At 42.1% G+C, this 22,489-nt stretch overlaps 1 protein-coding gene across 3 annotated transcripts in view; it reads right to left on the bottom strand.

Moving 5' to 3' along the window:
* NFX1 (nuclear transcription factor, X-box binding 1) overlaps positions 1-22,489 on the bottom strand; it is a 94,402-nt gene that overhangs the window by 5,517 nt on the left and 66,396 nt on the right. For 2 of the 3 annotated variants that reach the window (XM_058301981.2, XM_058301982.2), the window contains exons 14-19: positions 17,366-17,485; positions 14,835-14,914; positions 11,013-11,243; positions 10,019-10,092; positions 9,018-9,119; positions 8,351-8,392 (exon numbers count right to left, since the gene is read on the bottom strand). In XM_058301981.2, the coding sequence (XP_058157964.1) occupies positions 8,351-8,392; positions 9,018-9,119; positions 10,019-10,092; positions 11,013-11,243; positions 14,835-14,914; positions 17,366-17,485 (649 nt within the window). The remainder of the gene's footprint in view (positions 1-8,350; positions 8,393-9,017; positions 9,120-10,018; positions 10,093-11,012; positions 11,244-14,834; positions 14,915-17,365; positions 17,486-22,489) is intronic. The other variant, XM_058301983.2, reaches the window with a different exon arrangement.

The following is a 22,489-nucleotide window of genomic DNA, read 5'->3' as shown; positions in this document are numbered from 1 at the left end:
AAAGTCTAGAAAATGAAAGAATTCCATTACCAAATAAGCACTGCATTTTAATAAATTTCCTTTCAGACTTTATCCTATAATTTTGAGTAGTTGCACTCAGTATGTATAAAACTTTGCCTACTTTCCCCCTTATCATTATATATTAGCACTTATAATATTATTATTTGGTTGTCACAAATTGCTTTAATAGTGTAATCATGTACAGGCCATAACTCATTTAAGTATTTCCCATTTAGGTTTCTTCAACAGTTCCCCATTTTCTCATTATTTTAAGTGATAATTATGAATAAAGTAAAATAAAAATATTGTAAGATATTTTAATCTCTGAACAAAAAGCTTTTAAAATGATTTTCTAGTTGTGGAATTACTAGTATGGACTAGTATGGACTTCAGACTCCTAATCAATACCACCTAAGCATTTGCTAAAACTCCCAGCTTGTGTCCTGAACGGCAGCACATGCATCTCCCTGCATCACACACACCGACAATTAAGTCTTTTTTAAAATGACAGGCAGAATTCAGCTTAGCACTTAGTACAAATTTCATTTATACTGAGAGAGGGATCACTTACAAGCTCAATGCCCATATGAATCTGGTTCATTCACTATTGCCAGATTTTTCAGTTTTCAAAAGAAGCTTCCATGTTCAAACTTTCACAAGAAATCTTAGGGGGAAATCTCTTAATTTCTAAATGCTGGCTACTAATTCATATTTAAGCACCAATAAAACATGTATGTGGGCTGAATTTGGTCTGCCAGTTTTGACTTTTAAAATGGAACAGTAGAGCAATATTTTAAAAACATTTTTGCAATTTTGAAAATTTACGTTTTTTTCCGGTTAGGGTATACAATAATCTCTGTATCATCAGAGTCATTATGTCATTACTCTAAGGCAGAGGAGAAATCCAAAAGGCTCTCAAAAACAGAAACTCAGCAAATTTACTAGCCATACTCTGATTTTTGCAGATTTATATAGCAATCTTTATACAATGAAATAAGAGACTGAATAAATGAAAAGGATAAAACAAAACACACAAAAAATTAGAGAGCTGTTCCAATTAATAACTAACATTTACTGAGCACCTACTATGTGCCAGGCTTGTGCCAAGTGCTTTACATGTGTCATCCTAATTAATACTCACAACAACTCTGGAAGATAGATATTATTACTGTCACCACTTCTACAAATTTTTAAGAAAACGAAGGCTCAGAGACTAGGACTTGCCCATGGGCATACAGCTAGATGATTTGTGAAGCTAGGATTCAAACCCAGGCAACCTGACTCTAGTGCTCTAGCTTTAGCTACCACACAATACCACTGCTCAACAATATAATAGTACATTTCCACATTTTTGGAGGCCTACTGTGTGTTCACTACAGCATTTCCAAACATGCAAGTCTCCTATTGTGCATTCTGCAGCTGAGAACACCATGACTGACAGTTCTTAGAGGACAGGGTTTTGGACAGGAGTCACTGGAAACAATCCATAAGGGCCAAACCAAGGGAAATCTGGGTGGCATTTTAATCATCACATTACCTTCTACACATTTAAAAACGTAAAGAGGTACTATTAATAATCATTGAGGGAAGCGGACTTGGCCCAGTGGAAGAGCGTCCACCTACCACATGGGAGGTCCGCAGTTCAAACCCCAGGCCTCCTTGACCCGTGTGGAGCTGGCCCATGCACAGTGCTGATGCGCACAAGGAGTGCTGTGCCATGCAGGGGTGTCCCCTGCGTAGGGGAGCCCTATGCGCAAGGAGTGCGCCCCGTAAGGAGAGCTGCCCAGCACGAAGGAAAGTGCAGCCTGCCCAAGAATGGCACCGCACACACGGAGACCTGACACAGCAAGATGACGCAACCAAAAGAAACACAGATTCCTGGTGCTGCTGGTAAGGATAGGAGCGGTCACAGAAGAACACACAGCGAATGGACAGAGAGCAGACAACTGGGGGTTTGAGAGGTGAAAGGGAGAGAAATAAACAAAAAATAAATCTTAAAAAAAAAAAAATCGTTGAAAGTGAAACTTCAAGGTAAAACAGGAATATACCTTTTTCTGTTTGTATTTAACTTTTTATGATTTTTTAAAAAATTTCTCTCCCCTTCCCCCCTCCGCCCCAGTTGTCTGCTCTGTGTCCATTCGCTGTGTGTTCTTCGGTGACCGCTTCTATCCTTATCAGCGGCACCAAGAATCTGTGTTTCTTTTTGTTGCGCCATCTTCTTGTGTCAGCCCTCCATGTGTGCGGTGCCATTCCTGGGCAGGCTGCACTTTCTTTCACGCTTGGTGTCTCTCCGTATGGGGCACACTCCTTGCGCATGGCACTGCCCTACATGGGGGACACCCCTGCGTGGCACGGCACCCCTTGTGCGCATCAGCACTGTGCATGGGCCAGCTCCACATGGGTCAAGGAGGCCTGAGGTTTGAACCGCGGACCTCCCATGTGGTAGGCGGACACCCTATCCATTAGGCCAAGTCCGCTTCCCTAACTTTTTATTTTGAAAAAATTTCAAGCAAAGAAAAGTTAAAAAATATTACAATGAACTCTTATATACCCTTCATCTAGATTCTCCAACTGTTAACATTTTGCAGAACTATATCTTCTGTGTGTATGTATGAATGTGAATATATGTAACAACCCCATAATCAAGACAGAAGTTTCATTACCTCAAAAACTTTCCCAGTTACCCTTTATAGTTAACTCCTTCCGATATCTCCTGGTAACCATTGCCTGTTTTCTGTCACTACAGTTTTGCCTTTTCAAGACTGTCATATAAAGTAAATAATACAATATGTACTTTGTGACTGGCTTCTTCCAGTTAAGCTTAATGCCTTTAAAAATCATCTAGGGAAACGGACTTTGGCCCAGTGGTTAGGGCGTCCGTCTACCATATGGGAGGTCCGCGGTTCAAACCCCGGGCCTCCTCGACCAGTGTGGAGCTGGCCAGGCGCAGTGCTGATGCGCGCAAGGAGTGCCGTGCCACGCAAGGGTGTCCCCCGCGTGGGGGAGCCCCACGCGCAAGGAGTGCGCCCGTGAGGAAAGCCGCCCAGCGTGAAAAGAAAGTGCAGCCTGCCCAGGAATGGCGCCGCCCACACTTCCTGTGCCGCTGACGACAACAGAAGCGGACAAAAGAAACAAAAGCAGACAAAGAAACAAGACGCAACAAATAGACACCAAGAACAGACAACCAGGGGAGGGGGGAAAATTAAATAAATAAATAAATCTTTAAAAAAATAAAAAAAAATAAAAATCATCTATGTTGTTGCCTGTAGGGTTGTTTGTCCCTTTTATTGTTGAGTAGTATTCCCTTATATGGATGTACCACAGTTTGTTTACCCCTTCCCCAGCTGAGGGACAGCTGGGTTGTTTCCAGTTTTTGGTGATTACAAATATAGCTGCTATAAACATCAGCATACAGGACTTTGTGTGAACCTAAGTTTTCATTTTATTTAGGTGAATACCTAAGAGTGGGATTGCTGGGTTGCATGATAAATGTATGGTAAAATAGCTTTATTAAGACATAAGTCATATACCACACAATTCACCCATTTAAAGTATACAATTAAATGGTTTAAAAATAATTTTTTATTGGAACATTTGTACAGAGTTCCCATATACTCCCTCTCTCAAAATCAGTTTTCCCTACTATTAACATTCTGCATTAGTGTGTCACCTTTGTTATAATTCATGAAACAAGATTATTATAATTATGCCATTAACGTTAGTTGCATTGTTTACATTTGGGTTCACTTGTATGGTTCAGTTTTACGGATTTTTGTGTGTGTGTGGTAACTTATATAAAACCTAAAATTTCCTTTTTTTCCCCCTTTGAATATACAATTCAGTGGTATTAATTAGATAGAAAAAACTGCTTCTCCAGCCCCATCATCCACTGCCAGGACTATACTTTTTAAATCAAACTTTATTGAAATCAGAAAGTTTGCCAGTGACTGAATAAGTGCCCCTTAATCTGATAAAGAGTATACATAAATAATCCACAGCACACATCATATTTAGTGGTGAAATAATGAAAGCTTTCCCTCTGACACAGGGGATAAGTTAGGAATATCTATTTTCACCACTTCCATTCAACTGTACTGGAAGCCCTCGTCAGTGTAATAAGGCAAGAAGAAGAAATGAAAATTAAGAACCGAAAAGAAAGATATAAAACTATTAATAAAAGAGGACATGGGAAATGTCCAATTGGGCTCCTATCTAAAATATAGGAGGTCCAGGGTTTGATGCCCAGTGCCTCCTTATGAGGGCAAGCTGGCCCACATGGAGTGCCAGCCCACGCAGGAATGTGGTCCCTGCGTGGGAATTCAGCCCCGTGTGGGAAAGCCGCCCTGTGCAGGACTGCCAGCTGATGTGGAGAGCTGGCACAGCAAGATGACGCTACAAGAGACACAAGAGGAAAGAAAATAAGAAGACGCAGCAGAATGGGGAGCTGAGGTAGTGCAAGAGATTAATTGCTTCTCTCCCACTCCGGAAGGTCCCAGGATCAGTTCCTGGAACCACCTAATGAGAATACAAGCAGACACAGAAGAACACACAGTGAGTGGAACAGGGGGGTGGGGGGAAATAAAAAAAGAAAAAAGAGGACGTAGTATATGTACAAAATTCAAATGAATCTATAGATAAACTACTAGAAATGAGTGAATTCAGCAAGGTTGCTATATATACGTCAACAAACATCAATTATGGTTTTTATATACCCACAAAAAGCAACTAGAAAATTACATTTTAAAAATGACGGATAAAAAGATACCATTGGGAAAAGAATGTGGCTCAACCAGTTGGGTACCCACCTACCATATGGAAGGTCCCGGATTCGGGTCCTGGTGCCTCCTACAGAAGACAAGCAGATGCCTACACCCACCACAATGAGAGCTAGATGCCTGGATCTGCCACAACAAGAGCTAGACACCCACATCCAGCCACAGTGAGAGCTAGACACCGCACTTCGCAGCAACAAGCAGATGCCATAACCAGCAGACACAGATGCAGTTCAGGCTGCTGGGCATTCACCGCCCAGGTGGGAGGTCCTGGATTTGGTTTCCAGTGCCTCCTGGACAAGGTGAGCAAGCAATGAGGAGATTATGAAGACAACCATTTGGGGGAAGGATGGGAGCAATAAAAATAAACAAACATAAATAAATAACATACCATTTATGATAGCAACAAGGAAACATTAAACACCAAGGATTAGTAAGCCTGCCCTGATCAAGATGGTAGAATAAAAATGCTTCAGGGTACTGAGTCCTCACAGAAGCTTTGAACAACCAGAAAAGAACAGGTAGAAACAAAAAGCTCCAGAAAACAGTGAAAGGCCGGCAGTAACAGGGCAAGCACAGATTCCAGAAAAAGGCCACCTAAAAGCAGCAGGATCTCCTTAAGCCGTGGCTGGCCCCTTCCATACTCCTCACCAGCTCAGGGTGGAGCTGGCCCATACTCCTTGTGCAGATCTCTGGTCCTGGTTCTGGAGAGGGCAGAGTAACCCCCCTGCACATAGTGGGAGCATGTATGCATGTCCAATTGGTTGTTTGTGGAACTCACTGTCCCAGAACTTGTCCTGCCAGGCCTTCTGTAGAATGCAGCTCAGAGAGCTCTCCTATAGAACACTGTGGGAGAGCAGTCAAGTCATGCTGCCTGGGGTGAGGAACTACTGGCTGGAGGACACACAGTATGGTGCCTAAGATGGTAAGGAAACTATTTCTTAAGGAAAAGGGGACATTTTTATCTGTGTAAATGGGGGAATTCCTAGGGTCACATACACGTGCTCAAATAGGGCCACATCTGCATACCCAAAACAAGAAATTATTTCAAAATAAAACATTAAAAAGAGGTAAATAAATAGACTGAAAGGTGTGCAAAATAAACACTAATAAAATATTGAGAGAAATCAAAGAAGACATAAGTAAATGAAGGATACACCCAGCTCATGGATTAGAAGACAATATTATAAAGATGTCGATTTTCCCTATATTGATGTATAATAATACCAACTCAGTCAAAATCCCTGCAAGATTTTTTGGGCAGAAACTGATGCTCTAATTCTAAAATTTAACTGGATATGTAAAAGGTCAAGAACAGCCAAGGCAATCTTGAAGAAGAACCAAGTTTGAGGAGCTATACTAGTTGATTCTTTTTTTTTTTTAAGATTTATTTATTTATTTATCTCCACCTCATTGTCTGCTCTCTGTGTTCATTTGCTGGGCTTCTTCTGTATTTGCTTCTCTTCTCTTTAGCCAGCACTAGGAATCGATCCTGGGACCTTCGAGTGGGAGAGGGGTGCTCAATTTCTTGTGCCACCTCAGCTCCCTGGTCTGCTTATTGCCTCTCCTCTGTGACTCTTTTTGTTGCATCATCTTGCTGTGCCAGCTCCTCACTCAGGCCAGCTTGCCATGTGGGCTGGCACTCTTCGTGGGCCAGCTCTCTGCTCAGGCCAGTGTGTTGCATGGGAATTGAACCCTGGACCTCCCATTTGGTAGGTGGGAGCCCAATCCCTTGAGCCACATCTACTTCTGCTACTTGATATTAAGACTTTTTACATAGCTACAAAAATTAAGACAGTGTGATATTGGTAACAGGGAGCAGAATGAGTCCAGAATCAGATCTACACACATATGAATACCTAGAGGATTTATGACAAAGATTACATTGTAGAACACTGGGAAAAGGGTGCTCTTAATAACTGTGAGTGGGTCAAATGGCTATTCATATGGAAAAAAACTGTTGTGTATTTTCCTTATAACATACTAAAAAAAAAAAAATCAGGCCTGAGAAACTATAGACCTAAATGTGAAAGGTAAAATAATACAGTATCCAGACAATAAGAGAGGAGAATATCATTACCTCAGGATAGACAACTACTTCTTAAATAGGATATAAAAAGCACTACTTATCCTGTAAAAGACTGATAGATAAACTGGACTACCTTAAAATTAGAAGCTTCTGTTATCAAAAGACAGCACTGAGAGAGTTCAAAGTGAAGCCACAGAATGGGAGAAACTATTCACAGTGTATTGGAAAACCAACTAAGGCCTCATATCCAGAATATAAAAAAAGTCCTTAATCAATATGAAAACAATAGACAATACACTTAAAAAATACGCAAAAGACTGGAACAGGCACGTCACCAAAGAGGATATCTAAATGGACAATAAATATTAGAAAAGGTGCTCAGCCTCATTATTCATCAGAAATATATAAATTAAAAACTCATTCTGCTACATATCTATAAGAAAGGATAAAATTAAAAAGACTGACAATTCCAAGTACTGTAAAAATGAAGAGCAACTGGAACCATCAAATTGCTGGTGGGAATGTAAATCGGTACAACCATTTTGGAAGCTGTCTGACAGACTACTAAAGTTATATGCATACCTTATTAACTAGAATCCCACTTCTCAGTTTACATCCAACAGAAATGAATACGTGTATATAGAAGAGCAAGTGCAACAACACTTTTAATAGCCCCATACTGATAACAACACACATAGCCATTAACAGCAGAAGAGATAAATAAGCTATGATATGCTAATGCAACAAAAGACCACACAGCAATGAAAATGAACAAACTACTGCTATATGGAACAAAAGAAAGAATGCCACAATATAATGAGAGAAGCCAGACACAAATGTATGATTCCATCATTTATCAAGTTTGAAAACAGAGGTGTTAGAATCTGAGGTGTTATCTGAGGTGTTAGAAGCCAGGAGAGAGGTTCCAACTTTGTGGACGAAGGTAGGCTATAAGAGAGGGTTCTGGGGTACTGGTAAAATGTTCTACTTTTTGACCTGGATGTGGGTCATGCCATTATATTCACTTTGTGATAATTCACAGATCTGTATACTTCTGATCTTCTGTATGTGCTTACTGTACTTCAATACAAAAGTTCATTACATTTTTTTAAACCTCTTACCTCTGTTAGAATCAGAAAGTTTGCCAGTCACTGAATAAGTATGTTGCAGTATGTTTATACCTCACCCCAAACCACACTCTATTGCAAGGGCGGCTCTCCTTACGGGGCACACTCCTTGAGCGTGGGGCTCTCCTACGCTGGGGACACCTGTGCATGGCAGAGCACTCCTTGCATGCAGCAGCACTGCATGTGGGCCAGCTCACCACATGGGTCAGGAGGCCCTGGGTTTGAACCCTGGACCTCCCATGTGGTAGGCAGACACTCTATCAGGTGAGCCACATCCGCTTCCCATAAATACTTCCATTCTTAGTGTTCACATTTCTCTTGCTCTGAGTAAAGGACTCAGAGCAGGTGCTGAGTGAATGCTTGGAGGATTATTTTCACAGAGCTCAAAGACAAGTAGATAAAAAGCAGTTGAAACTACTTACTTTTTCCTTTCCAAGGCTGAACACTCCTCATCACACTCCAGCCTTGATAAGCAAATGGAAAAAAATATGTCAGAGCACAGGCTTCACAGCTCATAATCAGCAAGAAAGTCTTAGATAATGAGGCTGGAAACATAGTAGATTCTTTCTGTAGCATTTAGGACAGGAAGCAGTCTGTAAGGCTTCTCTTTAGGTTGCACTCATGCCCTCTACCCTGGGAATCTCACCCCGTCTTCCCTGGGCTCTAAACCAGGGGTGGCTGGATGAGGTTATCTCTGAGGTGCCTCCAAAGGACAATGTGGGCAAGCCTTTGGGCTATGGTAGTCTGGGAGTCCTATGACAGGCCTCAGAGTGTACCCTGCCTATTCAGTTCCGCAAATGTTCTCCAGATTCCCTTCTGACAGACACACAGCCCTCTCTAGATGCAGCCACTACTCCGGTTCTCTGTTCTCCTACATGTTGGGTCAGGCTCACTTAGCTCTGATTCCTCAGCTACTGATGAGACTGAGGCCTGGAATGGGTGAGGTTTCTTAATATCAAATGTCTGGTGAATACCTACTGTGTGTGCAAGGCCCTACTGTGGGAAATTGAGAGAAATGAATGGTCCCTGTCCTCTAGAAATAAAGGCTAATAGGAGAAAGAAGGTATGTGGACACATGTTAAAAATTACCTGGCTTGGTGAATTTCCTTCTTGGTAATTAACTTGCTGATCTCCACTGAATCTCCAAGTTGCATGTCTGTTATTTTAGAGGCCATGGAAATAGCAGCTATTCTGAAATAAGGGAAAAGAAAGGGGAAAAAAGGCACCGTAGTTTCACAAGAATCTCCCCATAGTGGAATACAGAAGATCTCTTTCAAGGCAAATCCACCACATGACATTTTGTGGGGCCTCAGATGCTCATCTGTTATAAGCTACCTATATTGCTATGTTATACCTTTTGATTAGATTCTTGGCAGCCACACTGGGAGTGATGAAGTAACCTAACCCTTTAGAACATTCCTGAGTGGCAAGGTCAATACCCGGTGGATACTGAAACACAGCTCATCTGATGCCTGCATCCCCCCGAAATCCCATGTTCCTGGCACAACTCTACATCTAGTCAGAGGTACACACAACGAGCTGACCTCTTAACACTTCCAAGTATGAACTCAGAGCTGCGCATGACCATATAGGTTCTGAGACTTCAGAGCTGCGAAGTCACTACATCTCACAGAATAGTCAGAAAACCTCCACACTAGGTGAGGAGCACAAGACTTAGTTCTGGCTGTGCCACTGACAAGCTGTGGGAGGTTAAAGTACCTAATTTCAGGACATCTTTTCTTCTCATCTCATGGGGTAGTAAGACCAGAACAGGTAGGTGACAGGGAGGAGAAATGAAAAAGGCTATTTTACAGGGGAACAGGTACAGGTATAGCTCAGTGGCTAAGTGCCTGCTCTGCATGTATGAGGTCCTGGGTTTAATCCCTGGTACCTTCATTTAAAAAAAGGTTATTTTACAAATGAAAGGGAAGGAAAGGTATATAAAGTGGCATTTTTTCTTTCAATCAGAAAAGCTAGATTTTTAAACATTTATTAAAAATTTTTTCACCTTTAGAAAAGGTGCAAGGTTCTTACAATAAACTTGTTTACTCTTTACCTAGATCCACCAATTGTTAACAAGTAGCACTAACCTTTGATAAGTACTGGATGCTTCAGAGCAAATCATGATCTCTTTTCTTCGTCCACATTCACACTGCAGCTCTATCTGAAATAAGATTGGCATGGACTGACTTTTAGCCCATGGAAAGCATGTGAATAAACAGGTGTCACTTCTAAAGCATCTTTCAAATTAAACCATGGTAGAGAGTAAAGAAACTGAGCATCCACCCTCCAGGACAGAAGATGCTAACTACATGTGCAAACTGACATCGCAGTAGCTCACGGTGCCGGAAGGGAAGCGCTCAGCCCAAAGAGCCCCTTTCTGGGAACAACTTCTGTCCTTACTCCCTGCTGAAGGGGCAACCCTAGAGAGTTTTTACCACATGGTTGCAGGTTCAGCACCCCTCCCACACAGGCTCCATCTACAGATGCCAGATCCAGAAGTGGACACTTGAGCCAGGACCAGCCGAGGCTTAGCCAACTCCCCTCCTCCCTCTGCTTTCACTTCCTCAGGGGGCCACTGCTTGACCACTCAGACCTGATTAAACCCTCATTTACATGTGCTCATATCACCCTGAACTACTCCTCCACAACACTCACCACAGCCATAATTAATTATATGGTAATTACTTATCTAGTACCTGTCCCATGAGATTGTAAGGGATCATGTGTCTCTTGTTCACCAGTGTAGCCCCAGCTTCTAGCACAATGTCTCTCACAAGACAGACATATCTACTTTTTGAATCAACAGAGTGGGCAATCAGAGTCTCTCTTGAGATTCTGATCCAAACGAGACTGTGGTAGGTGGCAGCAGGTACTGGCTGAACTAAAAAGCCATACCAAAATTGGGGCTGGGACTGGGGCTGTGGCAGTCATGCTGGCCAGATGGAAATCTGTACAGTTTATACCACTTTTCTCTTGCTAGCTTAACTCGCAGTACCTTGCAACAATGACCCATGCCCAAGGGCCACTCAGTGGCAGCCCAGAACCATAGGCAATGCCCTGCCTGGTGCCAGGAATACTCACCCTGGCTTTACAAGCAGTCACGGGGCAGGGTGAACTGGGGTGGCAGGGAGCCATACATGGGTGGCCACAGTCAGCCCTGGGGGTGGTACAGGGCTGCTTGCAGGCCTCATCCCTAAGGCACTCTCCTTTGTGACAGAGTCTCTGACACCTGTGCATCCCACACGGTAGCATTGCACAGCAGGGTAATCCGCAAGAGATATCGACTAGGTGACAGGGGATGTTGCTTCGTAACTAGGAAAGACAAAAGTAGCCAGATTCTCATTTCTGTGTGGGATCTAGAGCGAGTTTTACTTTCCTCTTTAAACATTTCTAAACATGAAAACATTTTTACAATAAGAATGTACTTCTTTTATTTTAATATTTGGAAAAGAGAAAAAAGCTCTTTTTAATCTGAAAAATAAATTAGACTGATCTTCAAAGTCTAAAAAGTTAGTTTAAACAAAAACCATAAACCTGACCTTTATTTCATAATGCCTGTCATGACCCAAGAAGGATTTGTGGCAGCAACCACAAATGTGACTGGGACATAAACTTCCCTGTGTGGGCAACATGCCCACGCAGACCTCGAAAAAAAATGCTATGACCAACTGGAAAGATCAGATGCCCTTTCCCTCCTTCTTACACTGCTAAGACACTGGGTAGACAGGGAAATAGAGGGGGCACCCTGGGCCAAGGTTTCTGAGGCTGCTGGCAGGACTGTTTTACGGAATTAAATAACTCTACACATCTCCCAACTCACGGTCTCCATGGCTTGTTGTTTAGGCAGTGCTGTCATCCACCCACAATGATTTAGAATACGAGGCAACAGGTCATGGAACCCTCCCCCCACACGGAGAACTCTTTTTTCTCGAGAAATTGCCTGCAATTCTAAGGATTCCCCTTTCAGGTTTCCTCACTCCAGGAAAAAGATGCCTAATTTTACTCTTGTGGAACCAAAGTCTAGTCTTTTGTATTCATTCACATTCTTTCACAAACTCTCAAAATGAGGAATAAACTTGTACTTCTGCAGTATATAACTTTTACCCTTGAAGATGCTTCCAAAGTCTAAGACATGTTTTCAATCACTCCAGAATCAGTATTTGGGCAGAATGAAGTTAATCAATCAAGAAACACTTGCGGGAAGCGGACTTTGGCCCAGTGGTTAGGGCGTCCGTCTGCCATATGGGAGGTCCGCGGTTCAGACCCCGGGCCTCCTTGACCCGTGTGGAGCTGGCCATGCGCAGTGCTGATGCGCGCAGGGAGTGCCCTGCCACGCAGGGGTGTCCCCTGCGTGAGAGCCCCACGCGCAAGGAGTGCGCCCGTGAGGAAAGCCGCCCAGCGTGAAAAGAAAGAGCAGCCTGCCCAGGAATGGCGCCGCCCACACTTCCCGTGCCGCTGACAACAACAGAAGCGGACAAAGAAACAAGACGCAGCAAATAGACACCAAGAACAGACAACCAGGGGAGGGGGGGAAATTAAATAAATAAATAAATCTTTAACCAAAAAAAAAAAAAAAAAAGAAACACTTGCCTCCTCTATCACTGGGGCACTGGGGGTCATTTTTGCACATGCTGTGTACTTTGTTGTCCCCTCCCCACTTGACCTGCCTATCTTCTCATTATCCTTTAGGAGGTTACTTCTTCCAGAATGCCTTCCCTGATTCACACCCCTCCCTAGTATCCCTCACAGTCCTCTGAACTTCCCACATTACCACACTTATAATTTGTCTGTTTGCAGGTCTGCCTTCTACCCTAGAGTGAGGGCTCCACAAGGTTAGGGGCCATGTCTGTCTTGTTCACTTCTGAATCACCAGAATCTAGCCTGGGACCTACCACACAGTAGGTACTTAATAAATATTTCTTGAATGCAGTCTGAATAAGTGATCAGCACAAAGATGATACAAAGATGTCTGAGAATGTATAAACTCTGAGTTTCATAAAGGAAAAACAAATACAAGGACTTTGACTTGAAAACTGCCCACAGGAAATAAGTGAAGAAAAATAAGTCTGTCAAGATAACATGAGAAGGGAAGCGGACTTGGCCCAATGGATAGGGTGTCTGCCTGCCACATGGGAGGTCCGCGGTTCAAACCCCGGGCCTCCTTGACCCGTGTGGAGCTGGCCCATGCACAGTGCTGATGCATGCAAGGAGTGCCGTGCCACGCAGGGGTGTCCCCCACGTAGGGGAGCGCCATGTTCAAGGAGTGCGCCCCGTAAGAAGAGCCGCCCAGCGCAAAAGAAATGCAGCCTGCCCAAGAATGGTGCCGCATACACAGAGAGCTGACACAGCAAGATGACGCAACAGAAAAGAAACACAGATTCCTGGTGCTGCTGATAAGGATAGAAGCGGTCACAGAAGAACACAGCAAGCAGACAACTGAGGGGGGTGGGGGGAGGGGAGAGAAATAAATAAATCTTTAAAAAAAAAGATAACATGAGAAGACTGAAAGCATGCTGTCATAGATATCAAGATAGTTTTGAGAAATGTTGTGTTACACAGTGAAATGAGCACATTACAAAACAGAATAATCTTAATCAGAGGCAATTACGTAAATAGCACATATGCCTGGTAGTTTACACATCAGTATGTCAAGAGTATTTCTTTCTGGGTAGCAGAACTGTACTTTCTCAATTGTCTACAATGAATATGCATTTTTTAAAACAAAAATTTTAAGTGTTTTAAATGGTCTACAGTTAACAGTGTTAACTATGGCTCAGAGGTCAAGAATGAGGACACTAAGTCCTCAGGAGTACTGGCAGAGGGGAGGTGTGAGCAAGCCTCGATGAAAGTGATCTGGGCCAGCAGTCAGGATGGGGAGCTGTGGACGGCACAGAGGGTGGGAACAGTGGCAGCTGGTGGGGAGCTCACCATAACACCTTTCCCCAGGCTAGCATCCCTTCCCCATGCTGCTTAAGCTAGAAGTTGTCTCTGAATACAGCTATGTTTTTCTCATGGCCCCTAGGTGAATTTCATTTGGTTGTTGTAACCAGATTAAAAATGATGCCAGAACATGGGAAGCAGCTTTGGCTCAACGGATAGAGCATCCACCTACCACATGGGAGGTCCAGGGTTCAAACCCACAGCCTCCTGGCCCATGTGATGAGCTGGCCCACATGCAGTGCTGATGCACACAAGGAGTGCTGTGCCACGCAGGGGTGTCCCCTGTGTAGGGGAGCCCCACATGCAAGGAGTACGCCCAGTAAGGAGAGCCGCCCAGCACGAAAAAAGTGCAGCCTGCCCAGGAATGGTGCCGCACACATGGAAAGGTGACTCAGCAAAAAGAGACACAGATTCCCAGTGCCGCTGACAAGAATACAAGCAGACACAGAAGAGCACACAGTGAATGGACACAGAGAGTAGATACCTGGGGGTGGGGGTGGGGGGGGCAGGGAAGGGGAGAAAAATGAAAAATAAATCTTAAAAAAAAAAAAGAAATGATGGCAGAACAGACTCAAAATGCTAACTCCTGTATGATTCTATTTATATGACATTCTGGAAAAAAGGTAAAACTATAGGGACAGACAATAGATCTGTAATTACCAGGGGCTGGAGGTGAGGGGAGAGAATGACTACAAAGGGATAAGAAGGAATGCTTGGGGGTGAGTAAACTGCTCTTCACCTTGATTGTGGTGGTGGTGGTGAAGTAACTATATGTATGCCTTTGTCAAAGTTTTGCAGATACTGCATGCAAATTATACCATAATTTTTTTTAAAAATTGGCAGTAGCAAGATTCTGCTTCTTGAATTATATTTACTTTGAGAAACAATGGGACTAACTCTTTAGTCATTAATTCTCTGGTTGGAACCAACAGTTACAATGAACACTTAAGAGAGAAAACTTACCTCATGCTTGCCCATGCACCACTTCTGAGTTAGGAAAGTACAAGGGGGACACTTCTCCTCACTATGACAAGAATGATATACTGCAAAAAGAGAAGAGTAAATTTAGGAGTAACTTCTAAATAAAGCAAAATAAACTTCTGTACTTGTTATAAATGACATATGACATGGAGCTTTTCAGGTCAGGGGCTTGGAGTATTTTTTTTTTAATGGTCACAGAAATGTAAAAAATAGCTGGCTTTATAGAAAAGTGCTGAAGGATAAGCATGAGTGAGAGAAAGAAATCCATATGAGGGGAGACAAACATGCCAAAAGATAGAAGCAGAGAGGGAGGCATCTTTTCTACTTCACCTCTTGCAGCACAGTGACAAAGTTTGTCCATTCTAAGATATTCTTTTAGCCCACCCTACACAGCAACTACTCTTTTGCTCAGATCTCTGCTATTCATTCCATCTAAAATGATACTGTTTTACAAACAAAAAAACAAGAACCAAAAAAATGCTATTGCTTACTCCTTTCAACTTTATTACTGCCTATAAGAGGCAGCTTATCAACAACAATAATAATGAAAATGCTCGAACAGTCATGGGTTGATGAGTGCACAGCTATGTTATTACACTGAAAACCACTGATTGTACACTTTGGATGGATTGTATGCTTTATTAACACATATCAGTAAAACTGACTTGTTAAAAAAAACAATAAAACTCATCTCCAACCATGAAGCCTTTCTCAGTTGATGATTTTCCTCCCAAAGCTCTCTCACACTGCCTGATGTCTCAGTTCTCACGCAGATGGCTTGCTGCCACGTTCTCTGGCCCATCTTCACGCAGTGGCTGGTGTGTCACATGTACTTAACTACCATTCTCTTCCCCTCAGGGAGACCATCAGCACCTCATGGTCATGACACACTTTTTATTTCCTCTGAACTTCCTTCTGTCCCTGATACAAGACTGGATGTACAGAAAACACTCAACAAAATTTAACTGAATGCTGAACAAAAGCAGGCTAAAAAAAAAAATTCACAAATGGTTAAGTTCTTACTACAGACATTAACCACAAGAATTTGGACTTCATCTGTAACATCTGCCAGTGAGTGTGAAGGAGGGAGTGAAGAGGTCCTGGCTTTGCCATGCCGTGAACCCCACAGCAGGGGCTCGCAGACCAAGCCGGAAGGGCCGTCCTAAGGTCCCCAGAGAAAAACACCAGGTAAGTTTGCTGGGTCTTTTCACTTCATGAGGAATTTGCTTAAGTCTGTTAACTTAAAAAAGTAAGAGCTAGTTGCCTATTTTTAAATCTGAATCATACGGCCAGATTTACCCTAAGCATTAAATCTGATGCCTTGAATTACAATGTCTGGCAACAAGAAACTACTGAATAAACTATGGCCCATCCATATAAAAGGATATTCTGCTGCCATTAAAAAACTATATTGTAGAGAATATTCACTGACAAAGGGAGATTAAAAATACAATAGTAGGGAGCAGGTTTAGCTCAATGGTTGTGCACCTGCTTTTCATGGACAAGGTCCTGATTTCAATCCCTGGTACCTCCTTGAAAAAAAAAATACAATAGTAAGAGGAAAAAAGTTAGCTAAAATGAGTAAGTTCATTAGGATCCTACTTTATTTTAGGAAAAATGCACACTCATATGCACGTAACATAAATACATATTTGCAAAATACATGCTGGTAATTCCTAGAAGGTGGGATAATGGATGATTAATCTTTTGGCTTTATCTCCATTTTTTTTCTTTTTTTCATAACAAACATATATTGTTTCTGTAACAACAACAAAAAAGCAAATTACTTTTAATTTTTTAAAAAGAGGCTCAAGTTTGAAACATGCACCAAAAGCTGAGGCCACAAGAAAAGAGGAAAAGCCATTGAAAGACAAGACCAGGGAAACGGACTTTGGCCCAGTGGTTAGGGCGTCCGTCTACCACATGGGAGGCCTGCGGTTCAAGCCCCGGGCCTCCTTGACCCGCGTGGAGCTGGCCCACGCGCAGTGCTGATGCGCGCAAGGAGTGCCGTGCCACACAGGGGTGTCCCCCGCGTAGGGGAGCCCCACGCGCAAGGAGTGCACCCATAAGGAGAGCCGCCCAGCGCGAAGGAGGGAGCAGCCTGCCGAGGAATGGCGCCGCCCACACTTCCCGTGCCGCTGACGACAACAGAAGCAGACAAAGAAACAAGACGCAGCAAAAAGACACAGAAAACAGACAACCGGGGGAGGGGAGGGGAATTAAATAAATAAAAATAAAATCTAAAAAAAAAAAAAAAGACAAGACCAGCCAAGGTTGTTTCTGAACTTTTGGGTATGTTTGAGACCTTCGGCATAAAGCCATGAAGGGTACAGAGAAGTGATCTCTGATGTGGCTCAGATCACAGACCCCCTTTTACAGGAGTGGTCCCTGAGCACATGGGGCAAGGGACAGCTACTGCAGCATGACCTCAGCACTGAAGATTGTCCCACAGCCACAGCCTAATGACACAGGGGAGCAGGCTGAGGAAGTGGAGGGAAGGAGATGGGACTCACCTGGATGGTCACATTGGTGGACTCTGGCACAGGTCTGGGTACATTCGGGGGGCTTTGTACCACAAGGAACTGGAGGATAGATCACTGATGCACCACAGTGGCAGGTTAATTCATCAAAGCCTGGTGGAGCGGCAGGGGAAACAAAATAATCCTTCATGAATTTGGGATGTGCATGTGCACATTTTATTTATCCCATCCCTACATATTTTGCTTATATTTTTAGAAAATTTGGGAGGCATGGTTTTTATCCCCATTTATTTATTTGTGCTTTAAATATACTTTTATTAGAGAGGTTGTGAACTTATAAAAAAATCATGCACATGTAGAATTCTCATACAGCAGCCCTGTATCAACACACCACACCATTGTGGAACATTTGTTACAGAGACTGAGATAATTTCCTCAGACTATTACACCATTAACTATGGTCTAAGGCAAACATTTGGTATATTTTTTTCCATATTCCCCCTATTATTAACAGTACATTTTCAGCATTGATGCAAGATTACAGTATTGCTGTTAACTAGAGTCCATAGGTTGCATTAATTTAATTTTTCACATGCTTCTCCACATTAGTACCACCATGCAATAGTGATTTACATTTATTCTAGTTTGTAGAAGGATATTCTTATATTTGTACTATGAACCACAATTCTCATCTAGTTCTGGGTTCACTATGATATTCAGCCCCTAAATTATTCTCTATTTTTCTTTCAACTGACATTTATATCCCCAGACTACCCTTTTCAGTCGCAATCCCATTTATAAAGCACCTGTGTTAGTTCAACTCACTACAATGTGTTACTATCAACTCCAATCATTGCCATACTTTTACAGTCAAGTTAATTAAAACTTCTACATCCATTAAGCATCAGTACACCTTCTCAGCCCTCCTCTTATCTCCTAATAACCTATACTCTAGGTTTTAATTCCACATTCTTATTTTTCATATTTAGTTCACATTAGCGAGACTATGCAATATTGTTCTTCTGTGTCTTCAAGGTTTGTCTATGTTATCACATGGGTTCCAATTTCATTTCTTCTTACAGCAGCACAGTATTCTATTCTATGTATATAACATATTTTATTTATCCATTCATTGGCTGATGGACTCTTTTTTTATCTTACACTTTTTAAATTAAACTTAATAGATCACAAAGAACATTACATTAAAAAACAAAAAAATATAAAAAACATAAGAAGTTCCCATATATCCCACTCCCTACTCCCCCACCCCATCATTTCTGTAAATTGTATTTTTTTTTTGAAGATATATACATCACACACAAAAAATGTTACATTAAAAAATATAGGAGGTTCCCATATACCGTCCCATCCCCTACTGGCTGATGGACTCTTGGTTTGTTTCCACCTTTTGGTAATTGTGAATAACACCGCTATGAACACTGGTGTGCAACTGTCTGTTCAAGTCTCATTTTTTAGTTCCTCTGGATATACTCCTAGCAGAGAAATTGTTGGATCATATGGCAGTTCTATATTTAACTTCCTGAGGTACCGCCAAATTATCTTCCACAGAGGTTGCACCATTTTACATTCTCACCAACAGTGAAAGAGTGTTCCTATTTCTCCAAATCCTCTCTAGCACTTACTGTTTTCTTTTTTAAATAATGGCCATTCTATGAGGTATGAGATGATATCTCATTGTCATTTTGATTTTGATCTCCTTGACAGCTTGTGATATTAAACATTTTTTCACATGCTTTTTGGCCATTGCATTTCCTCTTTGGAGAAATGTCTATAAGTCTTTTGCCCATTTTTTAATTGGATTGCTTGCTTATTGTTGAGTTTTATGATCTCTTTATATAGGATGGAACTCAAACACTTATCAGATATATGGTTTCCAAATATTTTCTCTCATTGAGTGGGCAGCCTTTTCACTTTCTTGATGAAGTTCTTTGAATCACACATATATTTATTTATTTTAGATTTATTTATTTATCTCCCCTTTCTTCCCCCTCCCCCCGCCCCAGTTGTCTGTTCTCTGTGTCTATTTGCTGCATGTTCTTCTTTGTCCGCTTCTGTTGTTGTCAGCGGCATGGGAATGTGTGTTTCTTTTTGTTGCGTTATCTTGTTGTGTCAGCTCTCCGTGTGTGTGGTGCCATTCTTGGGCAGGCTGCACTTTCTTTCGCGCTAGGTGGCTCTCCTTACGGGGTGCACTCCTTGCGTGTGGGGCTCCCCTACGCAGGGGACACCCCTGCGTGGCAGGGCACTCCTTGTGCGCATCAGCACTGTGCATGGGCCAGCTGCACACGGGTCAAGGAGGCCTGGGGTTTGAACTGCGGACCTCCCATGTGGTAAACGGACGCCCTAACCACTGGGCCAAGTCCACTTCCCCACACGTGTTTAAATTTGAGGTCCCATTTATCCATGTTTTCTTTTGTTGCTTGTACTTGTGGTATTAGGTTTAAGAAGCCACCACTTACCACACCATCCCTTCTACTAACCCCCAAAGGGAGTCCTATCCTAAAAGAGCTGGAAATTGAAGATTTGTTTTTCAGGTTGCACTGAAGTTCCCAGTTGTGAAATTAGTGATTGTAGTACTAATATTTGGTATGCAGCTGTTTTGGTATTGAAATCTACTTTTGGCGGCGGACTTGGCCCAGTGGTTACGGTGTCCATCTACTACATGGGAGGTTCACGGTTCAAACCCCGGGCCTCCTTGACCCGTGTGGAGCTGGCCCATGCGCAGTGCGCAAGGAGTGCCGAGCCACACAGGTGTGCCCCTCGTGTAGGGGAGCCCAACGCGCAAGGAGTGCGCCCCGTAAGGAGAGCTGCCCAGCGCAAAAGAAATTTCAGCCTGCCCAGGAATGGTGCCGCTCATATGGAGAGCTGACACAACAGATGACGCAACAAAAAGAAACACAGATTCCTGTGCCGCTGACAACAGAAGCGGACAAAGAAGATGCAGCAAATAAACACAGAGAACAGACAACCAGGGTGTGTGGGGGGGAAGGGAGAGAAATAAATAAATCTTAAAAAAAAAAAACAAAAAAATAAAGCCCTGAAGTGAGAGTCCTTCAACTTGCTCTTCCTTTTCAGATGTTTCTGGCTATTTGGGGCCCCTTATGCTTCCAAATAAATTTGATTATTGTGCTTTCTCATTTGTTTAAAAAAGGCTGGTGGAATTTTTATTGGGATTGCATTGAATCTATATATTGTTTTGGGTAGAACTGACATCTTAAAGATAGTTAGTCTTCCAATCCATTAGCACACTGTTCTTCCATTTATTTAGGTTTTTAAAAATATTTTCTGAATACAAATATTTTACATTCTTAAGTTTTTTCTAAATATTTGATTCTTTAGTTGCTAGTGTAAATGGAATTTTTCTCCTGAATTCCTCCTCAGATTGCACATTACTAGTGTATAGAAACACAATTGATTTTTGTGTATTGATCTTGTATCCTGCCACTCTACTGAAATCGTTTATTAGCTCTAGCAGCTTTGTTGTAGATTTTTTGGGACTTTCTAGATATAGGGTCATATCTGTGAATAGCAAAAGTTTTACTTCTTCCTTTCCAATTTGGATGTCTTCTATTTCTGATTTTTGCCTGATTGCTCTAGCTAGAACCTCTAGCACTACATTGAACAGTGGTGACAGTGAGCATCCTTGTCTTGTTCCCGATCTCAACGGGAACACGTTCATTCTTTCACTATTGAGTACAATGTTAGCTATGGGCTTTTCCTATATGGCCTTTATCATGTTGAGAAAGTTTCCTTCAATTCCTATCTTCTGTATAATTTTTATTAAGAAAGGATGCTGTATTTTGTCAAATGCCTTTTCTGTGTCAATCAATAGAATCATGTGATTTTTCTTTTTTGATTTATTATTAATGTGGTGCATTATGCTGATTGATTTTTCTTGTGTTGAACCATTCTTGCATGCCTGGTATAAAACCCACTTGATCATGATGAATAATTCTTTTAATGTGCTGCTGGATTAGATTGGCAAGTATTTTGTTGAGCACTTTTGCATCCATATTCATTAGGGAAACGGGTCTGTAATTTTCTTTTTTGTAATATTTTTATAAGGTTTTGGTATTAGGGTGGTATTGGCTTTATAGAATAAGATTGGTAGTGTTATTTATGATATTAAATCTTTGAATGGTTGGTACAACTCACCTGTGAAACCATCTGGTCCTGGGCTTTTCATTTTGGGGAGTTGCTTGATGACTGTTTTAATTTCTTTACTTGTGACTGATTTGTTGAGATCTTCTGTTTCTTCTAGAGTCGGTGTAGGTTGTTCATACATTCCTAGGAATTTTTCATTTCATCTGAATTAGTCTAGTTTGTTGGCATACAGTTGTTCATAGTATCCTCTTATAATTTCTTTTATTTCTGTGAGGTCATTAGTAATGTCTGTTTTCGTTTTTTATTTTATTTATTTGCATCTTCTCTTTTTCTTTGTCAGTCTAGCTAAAGATTTGTCAATTTTGGTAATCCAGAAGAACTAACTATTGGCTTTAATTTTCTCTACTGTTTTTTTGTTCTCCATTTTATTTATTTCTGCTCTGATCTTTGCTATTTCTTTCCTTATGCTTGCTTTGGGAACAGTTTGCTGTTCACATCCTAGTTCCTCCAGCTGTGTAGGTAGGTCATTGATTTTAGATCTTTTTTCTTTTTTAATACAAGTTTTGAGGGCTATAAATTTCCCTCTCAGCCCTGCCTTTGCTGCATCCCATAAGTTCTGATGTGTTATGTTCTTGTTTTCATTTGTCTTGAGATATTTATTGATTTCTCCTGCAATTTCTTCTTTGACCCACTGATTATTTAAGAGTGTGTTGCTTGAGAAGCCGACTTGGCCCAGTGGTTAGGGCATCCGTCTACCACATGGGAGGTCTGCGGTTCAAACCCCGGGCCTCCTTGACCCATGTGGAGCTGGCCCATGTACAGTGCTGATGCGTGCAAGGAGTGCTGTGCCACGCAAGGGTGTCCCCAGCATAGGGGAGCCCCATGCGCAAGGAGTGCACCCCGTAAGGAGAGCCACCAGCGTGAAAAAAAAGTGCAGCCTGCCCAGGAATGGCACCCCACACATGGAGAGCTGACATAACAAGATGACGCAACAAAAAGAAACACAGATTCCCAGTGCCACTGATAAGGATAGAA

Source organism: Dasypus novemcinctus, chromosome 8, assembly GCF_030445035.2.
Source record: "Dasypus novemcinctus isolate mDasNov1 chromosome 8, mDasNov1.1.hap2, whole genome shotgun sequence".
Taxonomy (NCBI): Eukaryota; Metazoa; Chordata; class Mammalia; order Cingulata; family Dasypodidae; genus Dasypus; species Dasypus novemcinctus.
Note: the sequence above shows the minus strand (reverse complement) of the source record. Positions and strands in the feature narration are given on the sequence as shown.